General features: G+C 47.1%; 1 protein-coding gene across 2 annotated transcripts in view; it reads right to left on the bottom strand.

Annotated features, from left to right (window-relative positions):
• Positions 1-454: 454 nt before the first annotated feature.
• MICAL3 (microtubule associated monooxygenase, calponin and LIM domain containing 3) overlaps positions 455-21076 on the bottom strand; it is a 205194-nt gene continuing 184572 nt past the window's right edge. For both annotated transcript variants that reach the window (XM_042991467.1, XM_042991469.1), the window contains 5 exons: positions 20779-20872; positions 15777-15827; positions 4130-4229; positions 3905-3978; positions 455-3817 (listed from right to left, as the gene is read on the bottom strand). In XM_042991467.1, the coding sequence (XP_042847401.1) occupies positions 3633-3817; positions 3905-3978; positions 4130-4229; positions 15777-15827; positions 20779-20872 (504 nt within the window). In that variant the 3' untranslated portion in view covers positions 455-3632. The remainder of the gene's footprint in view (positions 3818-3904; positions 3979-4129; positions 4230-15776; positions 15828-20778; positions 20873-21076) is intronic.

Here is a 21076-nt window from a genome sequence, read left to right as displayed (position 1 = left end):
AAAAAAAAAAAAAAAGCACAAACTAAAAAACAAAAAACAAAACAAAGTTGTGTTCTTTAAACAACCTTGTACACACACCCATGCATATGCCAGACATAAATGATGTGCATGGACAGCATCTCCCTAAGAGAGGCAGGTAGTGGAACGTGGAAATGCATCCTGGCTCACTGCCAAGTCCAGTAAAATGACCTAAGAAATACTCTGTATTTCCGGACGCCTGGGTGGCTCAGTCGGTTAAGCTTCCGACTTCAGCTCAGGTCATGATCTCACAGTTCGTGAGTTTGAGCCCTGCATCGGGCTCTGTGCTGACAGCCCAGAGCCTAGAGCCTGCTTTGGAATCTGTGTCCCCCTCTCTCTCCACACCACCCCTTGCGGTGTGCTTGTGCTCGGTCTCTCTCTTTCAAAAATGAATAAACATTGAGAAAAATTTTTTTAAAAAAAGAAATATTCTGTATTTCTTTTAAGAACTTTTATTGCGCATAAAATGGCCCATTCCCCTTCTGCCTAACTGGCAGCTCAGTTATTACCACCTTTCAATTTTTTTCCTTTAAACCTCCTGCCCCACTGAAAAATTTCTTCTTCTGAAAGGATAGTCTATCATTGCTGGTCAAAAGCAACTGGAGGATAGTTTGAGGGCAAAGGCCCAAATATATCACCTGAGCAGGGTTAGAACCCCACATGGAGTCCCTTAGACTCAGGAGTAGGGGTGCCTACAGCCTTCCCTCTAGTGACACTGGACTGGTTGTCCACTGTATTGGCCTTGTGTTTGGGCTCAAACTCTGGCATTTCATACATATATATACACACACATTGATGTGTGTATATTTATATATATATTCTCTGTCTCCTGCCTTCAAGAGGACTTAAATGTCAGGAAGGGGACCTGCCTGGAGCTGCATGCATTTCCAGAGTTGGAAAACATTTCACGCAGCATGTCACCAGGGTACTAAAATAAATGCAAACTAGTGGTTATAAAATGGGAGCTTTAAAAAAAAAGGTGCACTACTAGAACCTGAAGTCGCAACACCATTGGGAGTGGAGAACTGGCAAACATTTTGCAGGCTGGTGGATTTTTGAAGCTTCTCTGCAGAGTCTTCAGTCTCCCTTCTATTAACCAGCAGTGTGCTTCGGCAGAGTGCAGAGTGTTAAAAGGCTGACCACTACTGGCCGGCAGCAAGGGCAGACAGTAACATCTGGTGCTCCTGCTACATTAAGCTACTTACAGCACATCGCTATGGCTGCATCCCTTACCAGCCATTTCGTAAACTGCTTCCTTGTTCTGGGATTAGCAGGAGCCACAAGGGATGCAGGCACAGCTCTCCTGGGGCTTGGCTAGTTAAGGTGGCATTCAAGAGGTGAAGCAGCTTAGGGACAAGGCCGCCTGATGAAGGTCCTGTCTCAAGTCCAATTTTATTGGAAGGTTGAGGTTTAAAGATAGAATCTAGAACACCCACCCCTCCCCTTTTTAAGAAAAGCATAAAAATGGAGATTCTGTCTCATCAGAAAACAGAAAGTGAAGAAGTCAGAGCTGTGACAGCTGCTAGCAGCACATCTGGATTTCCACAGGAGAGAGATGGCAGCCTTCGGACAAAGTGAAGAGTTAAGACAGGTTCTTTGCTCCTTTGTACCAAGAATGAATGTTCAAGTTGAGGCATGGTGTGGGTCCCCCTGGAGGTTCCAAAGTCAGCACGGACACCTGATCTAGGCTGCCTTGAAGAGCTGCCAGGCCTCTGTTCTCTCTACACTGGCCCCTCTCCACCAGAAGTCTTCTGCTGGAGGACCCTCCCGGATTGGCCTGGCCCTGACAGGAATCTTCCCTGGGTGGACCGCATGTCATTGTGTGGCTGGACAAGCCCTGTGCCACCAGATTTTCCCACACCGTGGCTCTATGAGCTGCACAAGGCCAGTCTCTGGTTGAACTAGGAGAAGTGAGCAGTTTGGCTCAAGGAGCTGGTTACATGGTGCTCATTACCCCTGCCTCCCCATGGAGATCTGGGTGCAGAGGAGGTCTAGGATGGCGTTAACTGTGAGAGACCAACCTAAATTCCAATATGTGCTACAACACTTGCATCTCTGTCTGGTGGGACCTGAGGCTGGGCTGAGGGGAATTCTCATCAGCTAGATGGATTACAGGGTCCCACCATACACTGTCTCGGCCAGCTTGGAAAAGGGCTTACCCCCAAACTTTAATAAATATGCTGTGGGAGGTGAAACCCTGGCACCAAAGCAGAGAAAAAAAAAAAAAAAAACCAAAAAAAAAAAAAACGGGTTCTGCAGAGCCAGGGTTCAATAGAGAGAGGTGAGTGACATCTGTGCCTTTTGGCCTGGCCTCAAACAGTGCTGAAATGTACCCCTGACAGATGAATGGTGCAGACACAAAAGTTTGGTACCACAGTAAGAGCGAGCCAGGTGAAGGAGAAGGTGCCAGACACAAAGTACAGGAGGGGACAGAAGAGCTACAACTAAGAACCCACACAAGGGTCTCAGCTGCTCCCTAACGCCAACTGGGTCAGCAACATGATGAAGAAGGCTAATAAATAGACAGCTGTAACAGCATTCAGTCAGTTTGGGATGGGACTGTGTAGGACGCAGCAGACACCCCCATCACTCCTACACCGGGTGCCACGTGATCAGTGTCTCTAGTAAAGATATAAAAATGAAGTTACTTCTTTTCAAGTATTAAAAAAATAAGTTAATTGACAAAAAGGGTCCGAAGCGGCTGAGCGTCTTGCCAGGTTGTCAGCTTCATTTCAATGTGCAAACACAGGAAAAACGTCAAGGAAAAAGATAATCTCCTGCCCCGACGTGAAGCGTTGAACAGTGACAACGCCTGTCTGTCAAGTGGGGGCTTGAAATGTCAGGCCTCATCCTGTCCCCCAAAGTCAGTATTTTCCAGTGTCAAAATTGTTGTGAATTAAAAGCAGAATGCAGCAATCCACAGGCCTCAGGCCAGAGCCAGAGAGAGGCCTGGGACATTTGGCCACCAGGGGTCCAGTGTGTGGTGCGGGGGTGCCGGGGAGCAGACCCCTCCTGGGTCCTCCTTCTTGCATAATGAATTCGGGAGCCAGCCCGCCTTCAGGTCCCCCTGTGATGCCAGCGTAGGCACTGACCTGCTGGCCACTGCCCCCTCCCAGGTTTTGATTCACATCTTGCCTCCTGGGGGGTGTTCTTCACTTCTTTGGTGGTGCTTCAGGGAACATGAAGACGATGGCCGTCCCTTCTGCTCTGTGGAGGCACACCCTGGCGGCTGTGGTTCTGCCAGAGAGGGGGCAGCTTCCGTCTCTTACCTCCTCCCGTGGAAGGGGCACCAGTCACCGTGCGTCCTTGGGGAGCGTGCAGGTTCTCCTTTTCCTGCGTTACGTGTCAAATGCTCTGTGTTCCTCTCTCTCTGGAGCGGGAAGTCAGGGTGGGCCTCTTCCAAGGAGGCTCTGCCACCTCAGATAATCATCCTCGCCTGGGGTTCCCCATAGCACAGACATTTGACCCACTCTTCAAGAGGCACGTAGACATTTGAGTGTAAACTCCCAGGAGGTGCCAGGTCTTCTCAGATCTTGCATCCGGGTGGTTTTTGGAAGAACCCAGCTTGGGTCAGGCAGATGCCACAGACCAGCCAGCCAGAGCACGGGTAGAACTCAGGACCAGTTCAGGCTGAAGCCTTTAGACAGCATGACGGCCTCCAGGTCTTTGTCCTCCTCTTTTTCCCGGAGCCGCTGCTCCTCTAGCAGGGCCACGAGGGCATCTCTCTGCTCCACCACCTCCAGCATTTCGTTCAAGATCTTCTTCTCCTCTGACAACTCCTCCTCGGTTTTCAGGTGATCTGGGCAGTGGCCAAAGACATTAGGTCTACAGGACCAGGAGGCAGCAGGCCCACACCCAGCTTTCCAGAGCGCACTTCCCCTCTTACCTTCCACAGCCATCCGCTCCCGAAGTTCCTGCTGCAGTCGGCTCTGCCGGTCCTCAAGTTCCAGCTCCCGGGCACTGGGATTGGGGGCAGGGGGAAGAGGGAGACAGTGACTTGGGGACCATATTTCCCCATCGCCTAAATTAGGAAACAGCTGTGCTCCTGCCGTGACAGGTGCTGAGCTGATAGCCTCCCCCATAGGTGGGTCCCCAATCTCAGGCCACTCACAAAATCATCAGCTCTGACTCGTAGCGCACCATGGCATTTTTCTCTTGCACCAACTTGAACCACTCCTGCATCAGCTTGGGGTCATCTTTCTTGCCCATGCCTGCCAAGAGAGAGGGTACATCAGGCGCAGAAAACGTCTCCTGTCTACCCCGGCCGGCAGGAGTTATCACACTGGGGCAAATGTGCAAAGAGAGCCGAGCAGGATGCTGCCGGAACACTCCCAAGCCAGGTCCAAAGTTTGCCTACAGACATGGAGGGGGCCACCATGCCTACCCCCAGAGCCTAACGGAGTCTGTGCTTTCCATCTGTCCTTCCCAGGCCCAGCCCTCACCCTCTCAGTAACCTGGTCACAGCTTATTTGGACCACTCCTGCTCAGTGGTTTGTTCTTGGTATGTTTTAAGTGCCTTGCCCTCCTTTTTCCCATTCAGCATTTATTTGGTACTTGCTATGTACTAAATCTGCTGAGGAAACCAGTCTCATGAATGAGGCAAATGCAAATTTATAAACTGCACTTACCCCTCCTTTTAAATTACCCTCATTAACCCAGCTCTTTTCTGGGCTACTGCCCCTCTCTGGGCCACTGACTGGTACTGATGCTAATCATTTCTTTACATCCCGATCAACGAGGTACCTTTTCTGAACTTCTGGCCCATCAAGTTTCCTGCATTGTATATGCAGTACATCCCAGGATGGCTATCAGGTTTCTCGCCAAGGGCAGAGAAACACCAGCAGACCCTAGAGGCTAAATAAGGCAGTACTCTGACCCAATTCCAGCAGCAGTTTCTGGGGCTGGTGCTCTACACTAACACATGGCCGATACCTAAATCTCCATCAGGGGCAGCCTGACCCTGCTGGGCTTAATTGAAACAGGAGGACAGAAGGAAGAACCTTCCAAGGAATGAAACCACCCAAGGAGGGAACAAACTCTTTTTCCTTGGAACACAAAGAAGCTCATGGCAAGGGGCACCTGGGTGGATCTGTCGATTAAGTAGCTGACTTTTGATTTCAGCTCAGGTCATGATCTCACAGTTTGTGAGTTTGAGCCCCACGTCAGGCTCTGTGCTGACAGTACAAAGCCCACTTGGGATTCTCTATCTCTGTCTGTCTCTCTGCCTCTCCCCTGCTTGAGCTTGCTCTCTCTCTCTCAAAAACAAATAAACATTAAAAAAAAAAAAAGCAGTAGCAGCTTGTGGCAATAGTGTGGTCCTGCCTGAAGCAAAATACACATTACATCAGTGGTCTTCAATATTTTGGGATTACAAACCATTCTGAGAATCTCAGGAAATCTAGGGACTCTCTTCATAGAAAAATGCATGTGTACACATCCAGCAATCTTATATAAACTTCAGGGTGTTCATGGGCTTCTTGAAGTCCACCCACGGGCCCCAGGTTAAGAGGTGTTGGACTGGGAAATCTTTCAAAGTGCCTTCCATTTTATGACTCACTTGGCTGGATGTCTCATCCCAGTAAAGACCAGACCCAGAAACATATGGAATATACCCTCAGGTGGGACAACTCCCCTGTATCAAACTCCTGTTTTCCTACATTCTTCCCATCTGACTTCCTTGCACACGGTTCAGAGATAACTCTCTTTCTGCTAGGTTGTTTGCTTGACACACAGGAGGCCCCTGCCAGTTAGTCTTTCAACAGGGGCCACACTCTGGAGAGGCAGAAGTGAATTGCACTCACACAAGCAGGGGTTAGTGTTTGCACTGTGCCTGGGTGCACATGCAGCTATGCTTCCAAGGTGAAGTCCTGTCCCTGAGTCCTACTCTGAAGGACAGAAGCTCTCTCCTGACTGGCCAAGCCTGCCTCTGTGGAGTGCTGGGGTTTCTGGGGACAAAAGCTCTCCTTACCCGACCCAATAGACTTGGTCCTTAGGCTTTTAAAGCAGCCCACAGCTCAGTTCCATGCATTCCTTTCTGAGCGTCTCTGCACAGTGTGCCCACATGGCCATGGAAGATGGAGCCCTGAGGCATGCAAGCTGCCCAGTGCGGCAAGCTGTGAATGCACTGGGAGGTCTCTCCCTCCTTCCCACCTCCCCATGTGCAAGGACAAAAATTCCATTGGGAGACATCCGAACACTGCTCATGAGCTATGGTAGAGACTGTTCACAGCCGATGAGCAAAGGTATATGGCGGGGTGGGTGAAAGTCAAATGTGAGCGCCATGAAGAGCAGAGTAAGAAGTTAGCAAGGGTTAGTCATGACCACACTCCCCTTTCCCCTTCCCACATGCCTTTTCAACAACAATCTTATCACCACAACAGACTTCAAATCAGACAAACTTAAAAAAAAAAATACACACACACACTCAGCAAGACACAGGGTAGAAAGTTTGCATCTCGTGGTGTTTTGTTTTGTTTTTGTTTTTTGTTTTTTTTTTCTGGAAAATAACTTGGGGACATTTGACCAGTCTTTGTAAGGACAGTATTCCTCGACGACACCAATAGAAATCTCTGCCACACAGGTAGGAGGTTCCTCACCTGTGTCCCTGGCCCCTCTATCTGCTAGATTTGAGTCTGAAAGGTCCAGCCACGAATACTGGCATAAATCATGGGATGCTCAGCTGCAGCCTGAAAAGCCCCTACCTGGAGGCTCTCTGGCTCCCCTCTGTACCCCAGTCCTCCCCAAGACAGTCAAAGGGATACTGTACCTTGTAAGAAACTGCCACATACTCATAGAGTTTTGTAACAAAGCTTTCAAGTGTCAGAGAAAAAGAGAGAAATAACTGGATTTTGGGTCCCTGTTTGACTAGTGTTGCTATGACCCCTGAGAGGCAGTGGGGATGAGGTTGGGGGAGTTACGTTACCTTCCTGGACACAGCAAGGGCAGAAGGAGAGAGGTCTACGCCGTGGAGTCCCGCCACTGGGCTCAACTTCAAAAAGGACCAAACAAGGAAAAGGAGGAGGAGGAGACGAAGAAAGACAAAAAAGAAGAGGAGGAGGAGAAAGAGGAGTTTGGAAGTGGAGAGGGACAGGGAGAAGGTGAAATAAAAAACAAGCAGAGGACAAAAAGCATAAGAAGTGAGAAAGGAACAACAGGAGGAAAAGAAAAAAAATACAAGAAATGGAAAAGCAGAAACAAGGGAAACAAAGTCTACAAATGAATTAAGTCCTTTTTTCAGCACGGAAACTGAACAAGAGCAGACCCAGGCATCGGGCATGTGGCTTCAAAAAGGAATGCACGTGTTCCCTTATGATGGTGGGTGGCTCTTGGGGTGAGTGGGATGCTCCTTCTTCCTCTGTTCCTTACTGGGAAGGTGGTGACATCTGGGTATTGGGTTCCCTCCTCAAAAATACCCAAAGCCCCTGGGACTTGTCTGACTATCTCTGTGGAACAGTTCATGTTAAATATGTGGCCAACACTGCTCCTAAGTTTGCAGGTGATAACCTCGGGTCACCAACCAAACCTGTGTGAAATATTCTAAGATGTCACCACAGACGCATGCACTCCACGTAAAACTAACCCTGGGTAAGTCTAAGGGATTGCCATGCCCACAGAAAGAAGCTCTGAATCTATGGAGGCAGCACCTGACCTTGGGATGGGCTTCCAGGGCTGATATCTGTAATGCTTTGAGTTCTGATCCAGGGTGACTTGAGGGAAACATAACTACACAGGGGCAACTTCCACCAGTCCATCTCACTATCCCCCCATGTACCAGGGAGAGACAACCACCCCCTTTTCTTCTGCCCCTCCATCTCCACAAAGGTTCCAATGCCACATCTAGGGGAAGGCTGTCATACTTTGGACTGGAAGACCAAAAGGGGTGAGCTGACAGGACATGCCGAAAACTCACAGTAACAATGCTGGTAAGAGTCATGGACGGGGCAACTGAGAGAAGACAGTGTGCAGAGAGACATGTCTAAGACTTAGGGAGCCCTGATGGTTACCCAGGAGGAGGGAGGGGAGCCCAGCAAGGGACCATCACAGAACCACCAGGGCACACACAGGAGACACAGGCTCAGAGAAATGGCCTCAGGACTACAGGGAGCAGGGGCAGTTTTAGGATTAGAACAGGGTTTAAGAAATAGACCTGTTTTAGTCAATAAGAGGGCTAAATAGACAAGCTATTGGTTGATGGGCCCTTCCGCTTTGCAAATGCAGGCACCACATTTTCCCTTTCTTTCACGCCCTTCAGTGTTCATCATAGTGCTTTGTGCACAATGAACCTAGTATCAGGTAATACTTCAAAACTAAAGCCAGAGACTTGTTTGTGGGTATGCATGTGTGTCTGCAATGTTGATTACATCCAGGGTTCTAAACAGACATGACTGTGATCAGCTGATGCACTGGGGTTGGGAAGAAAGGCTCCTTTCTCTGCTTATAGCTGATCTACATTCAACCTTCTCTGTTTCAAAGTGCAGACTCCCTGTTGGTGCTCAGAATACCTGGATAAATCTCATGACACACAATGTCAATGTAACATTCTCTGTTGCTTCCTGGTACTGATATTATATGCAAACACACCTGCGGTGCAGAGTGGAACAGTGTCCACATTCATTAGCAAGGGACAGTGACTTGATACACAACCAACACAGTTGAGCCCATGTACCTGCATGTATGTTTAAATGTGTTTCTACTTTCTGGATATCACAAATGTAGCTTTTAGTTCTTTTTATGTGGACCACATCCTCATACACCCTTTCCAACACAGACGACAATATGAGGTAACAGGATATTCAGAACAGAAATTAGCAAATGAAATTAGAAAAGGGGACATCAGGTAAAGCAGGTGTTAAAAAAAGTGTAAAAAAAAAAAAAAAAAAAGGCATTATCCTAATAACAGAAGGCAGAATGGGAACCCCTGGAGAGGAGCTAGTGGAGCTGACAGGATGCATGGTTATGACTTTCCTCTTCGGACTTTCCTCCATGCTCCAAATTCTAAGTAATAATACATACTACTTTAATAATCAGAAAAAATGCCCAATAAATACTGCTTTAAAAATAAGAAGGGGAGCCTGGGTGGCTCAGTCGGTTGGACGTCCGACTTCAGCTCAGGTCATGATCTCACGGTCCGTGGGTTTGAGCCCTGCATCAGGCTCTGTGCTGACAGCTTGCAGAGTCTGGAGCCTTCTTCAGATTCTGTGTCTCCTTCTCTCTCTGTCCCTCCCCCACTTGTGCATAGTCTAACTCTCTCAAAAATAAATAAATGTTAAAAAACAATTAAAAAAATTGTATGGAAACCAATTTGGCAATAAATTATATTTAAAAAAATAAAAAACCAAGATGAGAAAAAAAATTTCTTTTTGGTTCTCAAAAAAAAAAAAAAAAAAGACAGAGAAATCAAGGGGAAAAAACCAGTTAAACAAGGGGAGTTCCACCCAGACTTGAATCTGAAGTGAGCATGCAAGGAAAGCACAGAGGTACTGATTTTGAGTGTAATTTCTTTGCCTTTTTTGGAGATGTGAGAAATAGATGATTTGGTCCACTAGTTCTAAGAGCAAACATATCATCAAGCTTATGGCAAGTACGAGTTTTTTAAAAGTTTATTATGGTTAAAGTGCTAGGGTGCTAGGTCTCTGTGTCTTTGTAATGGGTACCGTATGTGTCACTTATCAGACTATTTCGGTGTCTCCTGAGGATGGCAGTCATCACCTCTGAGCAAACCCAGAATTTGGTCCTGGTTGGAGGCTTCTCAGCAGCAGGTCCACACTCTCATCCTGGACTACTCTGTCTGCCTTCCAGATGCTGCAGGCTCACCTGCCCCACTTTCACCCTGGCAGCAAACTCAACTTCTTCCTCTGAAGCAGTGCTTTCTTTTGAGAGGTGGCCACCATCAGTGGTGCTCTAGCACCCACTCATCTTGACATCTGGGGGCAGGGATGAGATGGGTCATTGGATTTTGAAAAGTGGCAGAATATCAGATTTAGTGGGATGCATGTAAGAAGCATGAATAGTGCTTTCATTTCAGAACATTCTCACATGTATTATTTCATTTGAGCCTTACACTGGTCCCAGGTGGCTACCTGGACAGGCATTAGCTTCTCTATTTTCAAGTGAGGGATCTGAGGCTCCAAGTAGTGGCACAGCCTGACTAAACCCTTAATCTTCCTCTCCCATTCTGAACTAAGAGTTTGCCCTCTTTTTTTGAACATTTTTTTTAATGTTTATTTTTGAGAGGGAGAGAGAGAGAGAGACAGAGCAGGGAAGGGGCAGAGAGAGACAGAGACACAGAATTGGAAGCAGGCTCCAGGCTCTAAGCAGAGCTGGATGCAGGGCTCAAACCCACAGGCTGTGAGATCATGACCTGAGCTGAAGTCTGATGCTTAACCAACTGAGTCACCCAGGTGCCCCAAGAGTTTGCCCTCTTTAAAGGGCCAAGAGGGACGCCTGGGTGGCTCAGTCAGTTAAGCATCTAACTCTTGATTTCGGATCAAGTCATGATCTCACGGATCGTGGGAAGGAGCCCCATGTTGGGTTCCATGCTGGTAGCATGGGGCCTGCTTGGGATTCTCTCTCTCCCTTTCTTTGCCCCTCCCCTGCTCACTTCCTCTCAAAAAAACCCCAAACATTAAAAAAAATAATAAAGGGCTAACAAAGGCTCTAGGCAAATCTAGCAAATGGCTGCTGGAAGCAGCTGGGAGAAGAGTCACACATAGACCCTACTCAGAATGCCAGACCAGGAAAGCTGACAATGTCATCCCTTCCTCCCATTATTTTGCAGAGGCCCAGACAGGTTAAGTGACTTTGCTGGGCATATGGTGAAGCTAGGACCTGAATCCTATGTTGGCCACATTCTCCACACTACCACTTTGCCCTGATCTGTTTGGATACCTCACTCCAGACCCTGCCTCTCACGTGGCCCGGGGCCACTCCAGGAGCAAGTTGGTGGGCCAGTCTCCAGGATTCTTGAACAAAAATAAAGGGGATGTCCAGGTCTGGTATACAGCTGAGAAGCAGCTGTGGGCATCTGCCTCATCCCAGGTACTTATCTCTTCCCATGATACAGGCTCCCAGTTCTCATTGTTGGACAAAGGAGCCCTCACCACAGGCTTCAGGGTCTCTACCTGCCTGGTAGACCATGTGGAGACTCTAGTCAGATGGGCTAGGGAGATATCTAGATTCCAGAAGCCCCAGCCTGGGACTAGAATGTTCCAGCCTAGTACTGTGCACCAGAGACATGAGGAAAATGGGCTTTTTATAAGCTGAATCACCACTTGTATTTTCACACAAAAATACAGAATTCTAAATGATCAGCTTACAAACATCATCACCCTTTTACAGGCTCAAAAATTGCACCCCTCCCCCAACATTTTCCCTTTTGATACACCGTAGCTTGTTTCATGTATAAAAATCTGTAAAGTACCCCTGGGTTAGATGATTTCCTTTCCAGCTACATATTTGGAAAATCCTGCAGAAAGTAAGAGATTCTTTTTCACTTCCTTTTGGTCTCTGAACAAGCTCTAGGTGTCACGGATAGGAAACAGGTATGTTTGTTTCTCAGTCACATTTCGTGCTTCTATCTTCCTGCTGCAGTAGCTCTGGGCCAGTCTCCATGGGCCAGCCTGTGCAGCCTTCATCTTGCCTGGGTGGACTTTCACTCATTTCTCAAACTTGTTTTTGGTAGTAATGCTACTATATTTACTGATAACTGAGCCAGCATTGCAGCAATACCTTTTTATACAATTCATCCTACAGATACTACCAGAATGTTGTTCATCTTTTCATAAGGGAACATCAGGGGCATTACCTGTCATGCCCAAGCTCCATCTACCAGATTAGCCTTGCAGAAAGCCACATGCCCAGGAAGGGGAGAACTTCTTGGTAATTCGGGTATAATGAACAAGGCTTCCATTGATTTTCTTTTGTGTTTTTCAGGTTACATAGCCTGAAGCAAGGGAAGACTGACCAAATGTTTTGTTAACTAAGGTTATACTCAACTGTTCTGACTCTTCAACCCAGGAAACCCATTTGCTCAGTATCAATGCTATGCTTCTGAGAAGAAGTAGCCTTTGCATTGCAAGGCTGAGGTGCCCAATCCCAAACTCAGGGGCAACGACGAACACTTTGGCCCTAAGAGGGAACCAAGTTGGCTGGTTTGCACTGCTGCTGGGTGGTAAGCAAGCATCACGATACGGTGGAAGGTTTCTGGTCTAGCAGGCCCAGTCTACATACACAGACAGGGCTAAGATGTGCCTTGTGTTATAAAAGCCCAGTGTAGCATGAATCTCTAGATTGGGGAAAAAATGAAGCCCTCCTCCAAAAAGAAAACTAAAAAAGCATGTAAGAATGGAGATCCAAGGTATACACATGCAAACAGACACACACACACACACACACACACACACACACACACGCTTGGAAATCTCAAGGATTTTAAAGTTCCTAAGCAAAAACAGAGCAAGGCTAATAATGCTCAGACCAAAAGACAAGTAAAAAATGTACCAACATCAAATTAAGGGAAGCCAATAGAACAGAAAGGGAGGGGAGGTGAGAAGGCCTGGGGTGAGCCTTCCTGTGTCTCTGCCTCAACTCACCAGCAACCATGAAAGACCACTTTCCAGGCCTTTCTGTTACATTTTTAAACAATTCATGTTCTTTCAATTTCCCTTTGAGACATAAAAATCAAATGGGGAGGTCTTTGAAACGAGAATTTAGGTATATGTTTTTAATTGAAAGTTCTTTGGAAGAGAAACAGTTTTTATATCTAAAGATTTCCAATCATCTATCTGTTCTTGTGCAAAAAAATGTGGTGGCTGGACCAGTTAGGGAGGGCCTGCTCAGTGTCCTGGGGAAGAAAAAGAAAAGGGAGTGAGGTCACTTGGGGACACTTCCTCTCTGGTACAGGGTTCATTATGTGTCCTTCTAATGGTTTCTTTTGAAACTACAAGATTCAACTATATGAAGAAGAGATCTTTATTCTCTATACTGTGTGGCTCAAAAAGAGACTTTTGATACAGGTTTGGAACTTAATATAGTTAGCTGAGGGCCACTGAAAGACCCTATCCAAGCAATATAGTTTACTAGGCAGAGGACTGGGCAGGGATCAGGAGTGTGGACTTCTGTGGGCAGGATATGGAATTCTTAACACCTGAACACTGCTTGGAGCTTAATCTCACCCACCTGATAAGATCGGTGCTGGGGCCCAGCAATGGGGTTGCCCTGTAGTCTTTTGGTGATGTAAGAGTAGAGAAACAATTAGGCTCTATAATTCAGGCTCCAGATTTCAAAAGGGCAATTTTTCTTCTCAAATAATGAATATTACCAAGTATTCTAAGAATGAAACACCAGCAGAAAGTGAAAAGGGACCTAATTTTTGGCATCTATGTTTTCCTCCTGGAGCCGGGCAGGAACAGGGGCCAGAGGACCCTTTCTGCCAGGGGTACAAATCACTCCCGTCAGAATAGATGACTCTTTTTTGCTTCATTGGTAGGACAGTAGCAGCTTCTATGTGGTGAACAGAACCACAAGAGAAGTTTAAATTTAACACAGAAATCATAATGAGCTGGCAAAAGAGGAAGCAATGAGTTGATGAGAACCAAGTAGCAGGGGCTATAAGGTATTTGATAGTGGGGTATTTTATAATTCAGAAAATACACTGGGGTTTTTTTTTTCTTTTTAAAAATTTTTTTAATGTTTTTATTTATTTTTGCGACAGAGAGAGACAGAGCATGAGCAGGGGAGGGGCAGAGAGAGAGGGAGACACAGAATCGGAAGCAGGCTCCAGGCTCTGAGCTGTCAGCACAGAGCCCGATGCGGGGCTCAAACCCACAGACCGTGAGATCACGACCTGAGCCGAAGTCGGACACTTAACCAACAGCCACCCAGGTGCCCCGGGATTTCTTTTTTCTACTTATTTCCTTTTTCTCTGAAATTTGATGGAATTCTAAATCTGAGAGGCTAGAAGCTCTCAAGTCAGGGACACAGAACTGAAAACAGCCAACAACATTTTATCACCCAAGCATGGGAGTGCAGCAAACAAAACTAGACACACAAGGTAACCAGTGGCAACAGGATCTTGAGCTGGAAGGGAAGGGTGAATATAACTCTAAAGGAATGGGTTTTGACAGTTCCTTCTGGGAGATTTTAAATAAAAAAAAAAAATCTTTTTCACACACTGAGATTCGTTTTTAGGATTGACATAAACATCTGCCAGGGGATGTTATGAGGAGGTGGGAAAGGAGTCAAGGATATTAGACAGGAAATGGGATTTGTTAATTGGAATGCAAGCATCAGCCCTTTTACAGCATCAATGGCCATGAGTATGGAAGTCCCTGAACACACCAGAAGCTCTGGGGCACTGAACGGATCTGAAGAGGGGTAGGTGTCCATGGGACCCTGGGGACAGAAAACAAGCAGCGACCAGCAGCAACCCAACCGACCCGAGGTCAAGAGCCTGTTTCCTTACTGCTCAAGGCTAACAATATGGAATTGTCATACAGTAGAAATCACAGAATTATGTCCTTGGCTTTCAAATGAATGGGCCACGAAGTGACTCTTAAAAGGATGGGATTATGGCAAAAAATGATAGACAATAATCTTTGCCAGTTCTTGTAAGACAACTTCTAGGCAAAGAGCCTGTAAGGGGAGATGAAGAGGTCAGAGGGACCATCCAAGGATGCAGGAACTCCAAGGAGGGGCCCGAGTCTCCCCTGGTTAACCTCAGGATCAGCTGCTTGGCACTCCTCTTAACAAAACTGCCCAAAGTCTAGAAATGAGACTCACGGATTCGTTATTACCCTAATCAAATACAAATGGTAAGCTTTGTATAGTCAAGACATCAAAAATCGTGAATTCCTTTAAGGCAGTGGTTTTCTTGCTTTAGAGGGCATGAGAGTCACCTGGAAGGTTTGTTAAAACACAGATAACCATGCCTCACCTCTAGAGTTTCTGATTCCGAAGGTCTGGGATAGGGCTTGGAAATTTGCATTTCTACTAAGCTCCCAAGTGATGTTGCTGATGCTGCTGGTCCAGAGACCATACTTTGAGAACGGCTGCCTTAGGCTTTTCCTATCTTCACTGAAAAGAACTGCAAAGTAACCTCCACGACACAGCGAGGAGGGAAGGACATAATTATAGGCATCTGTCAACACAGCCTCAAGGTCAGTGAATTTGGGCAGAAATCACAACTGCATCTTTTTCCATGCACTTGGATCTTTTAGGGGAAATATGAACGCAGCCTAATGAAAATGGGTGAGGCTGAGTTCTTTACACGTTTGGTTCTTGAGTGTGACTGGCAATGAGATTCCTAGTGGATGTGATACCTACATGTAAGGAATGAGAATGAGATTCAGGGCACAGGTCATACTGGGGAAGGAGAGAGAAAATGTGTGTGTGTGTGTGTGTGTGTGTGTGTGTGTGCATGTGAATGCATGTGCATGTGGGTTACTACTGTCAAATGACTAAACTATATTAGAGGGACCAGGATGCCGATGTGAGGTTGATGGGGAAGGGTAGGTGAACTTTTATTAAAAAAAATTAAATTAACCCGGGGCAACAAAGGCTATCTCAAATCTTCCTCTGGATTATTTATGTGCAGGGGATCCAGCATGCTGCTCCATTATGAGCTGGAAAAGGGCCTGTGCTTTTGCCATTTGGTTACCAGGTTGATATCTTCTTGTTGTTTGTGAGCAGAGACTGGGAAGGGCGGGCGGGGAGAGGGTGTCAGCAGGGTTAGTGTCAGCAACAGATGCTGCTATACATACCACCCAGATGCAAGTCGATGAGGTCACTGTAATAAGACTCTCCCCAATAGTCTACAACAAGGAATTGGTGAAGAGAGAGTTACTGGATCACATAACCCTCCTGTGCCCCCATACCCAAAGCAATCAATGACATGAAGCATAAGAAACAGAGATATAGCAAGAAGGCGAGGAGAACAGCTGGAGAGCATGCATCTAAGTACATTACAATACACACATGCTGTAGCTACATACTTCCTGGTGGTGGAAGGGAGTGCTCACTAAAAACCACAAGTGATACAGTTAATAGCCAATTAGCAATGTGATTGCTGTTTAGACCTCTGATCAGTTAAGACAGAACAGAAGCCCTTGGCTTTGCTGGGAATCCTGCCCCTGCTGGGACTCAACTGCATCTAACTAAGATTTTTAAAAATTCAAGGGCAGATCAGGGGCTACTTACTACCTTTTTACTGAACATTAGAAGCCCCAGGCTGAGACATTGAAGGCAAGATATGAACATCCTAAAAAAGCTCTGCAAGGCCACCAATCCTTAGGTTTAAAGGCAGTCAGAGCTCTCCCAAGAATTCACCTGTGACCCCACTGGTGAGCATATCAAACTCTTTGCAGAACCACTTTCACTGGATAGGTATGAGATGAAGGGAATCCTGTTTCTTCTGAAGTTAGGCCCAACTTCAGCCAGACTTCTTTTTAAAAGCACACAATGAACCGTGACTATTTGCCCTAGGGCTCCTGGAGGTCTGCTGGCCACAGGCACTCCTTGCCTTTCAGCTCCACGTGGCTGTGCAGCACGGATGTGACGTTCTTCACATGCCTGAGATGCAGAGACTGGTCACTGCGGAGGGCCTGAGCTTGGGCGGATGGTCCTCACGCTCTCAGAATCATAAACATATGCAGAGTCTAACAAAAGTCAGCTGCTATGTGTTACCCTTTGCCTCCAAATCTCTCAATCTAAATGCTGATCCTGGCAGCCTTTTGTTCTACACGAGGGTTTCCCCTTTAAGAATGGACAAACCAGAAGGCAGAATGTAATCCTGGAATGGTTTTTCAACTCATGCTCAAGGCTGATTCAGTGGTTTAAATTTGAATCACAGTTCTAGAAACAAAAAGGGTTTCTCAGGTGCTCCACACTAGAAATCACGTGTGCCCTAGGCTTGAAGGCTCTGAGCCTAACCCTGTGGCCCAAATATATGTGAGCCTTAGACCAGTGGAGATCAACAGGATGGCAGGTCCGTATCAGATCTCTTCTCTGGAAGGGCAGCCCGGCTAACACTCGGACCCCTTCAGACACCTATGGAGGCTTGAGCTCATCAGGCAGGACAGGATGGCAGGCTCAGCCAGCTGTGCACCCTCAGGGAAGGGACGAACTAGCACTGCTGGAAGACTCCAAACTATCATGCTCAACTGAGTCTATCTCCTTAAGGACTCAGCCAGGAGCAACCAGACTAACAAGAGGAATGGAATGTAGAAGCAGGAGAGAAAGGACAGCCAATGTTCACAGTTCAGCCTCAAAGATGATCTCTGCCAAGTAGGACCAGGGCCACTGAGATTTCTGACAAAAGGCGAGCCTTGGAAGCAATATGTTTAAAATAAGAAAAAATACGTTTGGAAATACATTCTCATGGTAGGAGTTACTATATCTTGAGAATTTCCCAAATGCACCATGGGTAAATCTCCCAATGGAGCTACCAAAGCCTGTCTTTAAAAACAGGATAAATATGTATTTGGATGAAGGTGTTTTGATAAAGCTTTGCTTACAAGAGTTTGGACTAGAACAATGGTTTTCAAACTGTTCTGTGAAACCCTAGGGTTCTTCAAGTGGTCTTCCAACTAACTGATTCACAAGTACTTTGAACTCCTTTCAAACTTACACAAGACACACCACATTCAGAAGTCTGATATGCCAACTTTAACCCACTGAAGACCATCAACACATCAATCTGTGCTATCAGGCAAACTTGCTTTTGTGAGGCTCTCAGGACCAAGTTTCTTCGGCTCTGTGTGCAAGTATCTGTATCTGCTGAAAATGTGTTAGGGAAGAGGATATCTTACATATTTATTTAAATTCTGGCCTGCAAGTAGAGTACTTATCAACAATAGTATAGGACAGCATCCTGGGGAACCATCACTCAGTGAGACCGAGCCTGTCAGAGCAGCTCCTGTCACAGTGCGGTCCTCTAGGAGGATGACATCTATGCTATGATATCACAGCAGAGTTGGCTTTTGTGTTTACCACATGCCTGGGGGCTTTTCTCTCAGATCTACTCTTTATAAGAAATAAGGAGCTTCTGGGGCGCCTGGGTGGCTCAGTCGGTTAACAATCCGACTTCGGCTCAGATGGTCATGATCTTGCAGTCAGTGAGTTCGAGCAAGCCGTGTGTTAGGCTCTATGCTGACAGCTCAGAGCCTGGAGCCAGCTTTGGATTCTCTCTCCCCCTCTTTCTGCCCCTCCCCAGCTCACGCTCTATTCTGTCTCTCAAAACTGAATAAATGTTAAAAAAATTAAAAAAAAAAGAAAGAAATAAGGAGCTGCTGTTAGATTTGTTAGTGATTCAACTGTGAAAACAATTCCTACTGCTCCACCTTTAGCTTCTAGCATGGAGGTAATTTCAACTGCACACATCCTGAGACGCCCAAGTGAACTGCTAAAACACTGTCACCATTCACAGCAACTCCCTCTGTGTGTCAGGATGCTGTCTCCACTGGGCCCTGGGGAGGAGGCCTGTTATCACTGGAGGTATTTCCAAACTGGTGCTTATCAACATTCTTTTTGATTTAAACTTAACTTATAATTTGGCTGCTAAAAACCAAGTTTGAAAACCATTGACTTAGATGAAATCCTGGTTATATATTTTTATGAAAAGATAATTACCTAAATAACTGGAAAGGGGAACTTTGGCAATCTCCCATGCCAAAGGGTAGATTTTTCTATGACCCCTTGGCAGTCAGCAGCTTGAATAACATGGCCTGTTACAGAAATACTGAAGCAATACCACAGACTTGAACTGCATGGGACCTGATAGGTGCTTTACAGAAACCATCAACCCTGGGGCGGGCCCACTGGAATTTCAGAACCCTGTGAGGAGGAGGCAGAGACTGTCTTCCTTGAGAACTTATGCTAACAATGAAATGGAGAAGCACATGCTGGTTGAGTTATTCTGACTACGTGCTGGAAGATCTATCCCTCACGTTCCATCTTGGCAGAAATAACCTGTGGGAAAGGATAGGAAGGAATAAAGGTGGGCCAAGGCTCCCTCCTGACATCTTCAAAAGAGAAAGCAGTGATGGTAGGGCTCTGGGAGTCCTGTTACAACTGGTGCAGAGCATCCCTGCTGGGCTCAGGCTAACTCCCTCTGGGTGGGCAGGCTTTACTAAGGATGCCAAGTAAGCACATGCAGGGCAGGGAGCCAAAACAAAATGGTGGGGGACATCACAGCTTCATTTGGAAGCCTGGAGACCATTTCAGGTGAACCCAAATCTCCACTCCTTGACACAGGGGCCAGTGCTTGCCTCGCAGTCACACGTCCCAGGCTTCTGGCTGACTGGCTGCTCAGTGGTTCAAGCTTTTGCTTTTGGTGGCCCAGGCTTCAAGCAGTAACTCCAGCGTCAGGTAAGGCACAAAACCAAGAACATCACATCCTCATCTTTCTCTCCCATCCCATCTCTTCACCTGAAGGTCATCATTGAATCGACTGGTCAGCTGCAATTTCTAGGCCTTGAAGGGCTTGGAAAGATCCACTTCTATGCCTGAACCCTGACACCCCCCCCCCGCCACATGAACTTTGGACCTACAGAACCCTGTGAATTCATCTTGACATCAGGCACACACTGTGAGGTCAGCTCAGCAAGATCACATGGCAGCAAATGGTCCCATTCCTGACTGCCTCTTACTGGTTCTGCTTCAGTTTACAGAGAGCCTGCCCACCAGGAGATGCACCACCCCTGCCCTTCTGCCATGCTAGAATAAGGAGTTAGGGGTTACCGCAAAGTTAGGTCACCTCCTTTCTTCATCCCCAGCCTCACAACTTGAATGCTGAACCTGGAGGCCTGGGCTCTCTATAAGGAGAGGGAAGTTTCCCCATCCAGACACTGGACCGAGACTCATGGACTCTTGGGAAAGCAGAGATCAGTCACTCCATGCCTGAGTTGGAGCTATAGTTGGGGTTGGCCCAGTGGTTTCAAGGTCTTGAACCAACAGGGCTTCTTCCTAGGCCCTTGGGACTAGGGATGACTCAGGTTGTTCCTTGCTTTCTGTGTGCCCAACTGTGCTGAATCCACCTCACAGGCTCCTTGGATGAACGGTGGGGGTGATTGCACTATGTTCCACAGCTCTTCCCTGGGAATGGCAGCCACTGAGCACGTGGTCCTCACAGCCATTTCCCAGTGTCTACTCTGTGCTGGCTTGCCACCATCCCCTGAGCCTGTCCACCCTGCCCTGAGTGACCAGCACACTAGGACACCTGTGTACTCCACACACAGGAGGCAGTGAGGACTCTGTGGGGCACATGCCCTCCTATTCCCTGTGAAGTCTGAGCAGGAGAGGGAGCCCAGAGAGCTAAAGACTGGAAGTGGCATGTGGGAAGCAGGCTGAGGGCCCTGCTCGTGCAGTTCTGTGATGGTTCCTTTTGGCACAGTTTCCCTCATTCCCAGTTATTTTCTTCTAGAGAAAATGATGGGGTGGGAAAGGAGGAGGAAGAGAGGAGGAGGAGGCCCAGTGCTTGCCACCAACAAATGAAGTGGACTGAGAGTTCGTTCTACAGATAAATGGCAAGCCCTCAGACAGGGCGGAAGAACAAGTCCAGGCCTTGGGGCAGTCCCAAACAGAGATGCTTTTCTTTTCCTCTGCTTAGCAGGAAGCCCCAATCTCGGTGATGAAGGGCCCCAGAGAACCCTGCTGGAAAAGAAGCTGAATTCCAGACGAGGTGACACAAAACTAGCCTCCCATGGGGTGGGGCCAGGGGCTTTCCTTTAGGAACAAACCTCCTCACAAAGGAGACCCAGACAATACCTGCTTCACCACGGAGTGCCTTCTCCACAGCAACCCCTCTTTCCTCCAGCTGCCTCTGCTTCTCCTCCACCTGCTCCAGCTGCCGCTGGATAATCTACGGGAAAACAGAACAGTGTAAGTACCCAACTTTCTCTCTCACCTCCTAGCTTTCAGGAAGACAACTAAACTGTACAAACACAAACAGGGAGAAAAACAAATTAGGTCCAAAAGTTGGAAAGTAGTCCATGGGCATTATGCCCAGAGTGTGGTGTGATGACCACCTACATCGAATCCCCCAGGGCCTTGTTAACTATGCAGA

The sequence above is a fragment of the Panthera tigris genome, chromosome B4 (genome assembly GCF_018350195.1).
Source record: "Panthera tigris isolate Pti1 chromosome B4, P.tigris_Pti1_mat1.1, whole genome shotgun sequence".
Taxonomy (NCBI): Eukaryota; Metazoa; Chordata; class Mammalia; order Carnivora; family Felidae; genus Panthera; species Panthera tigris.
Note: the sequence above shows the minus strand (reverse complement) of the source record. Positions and strands in the feature narration are given on the sequence as shown.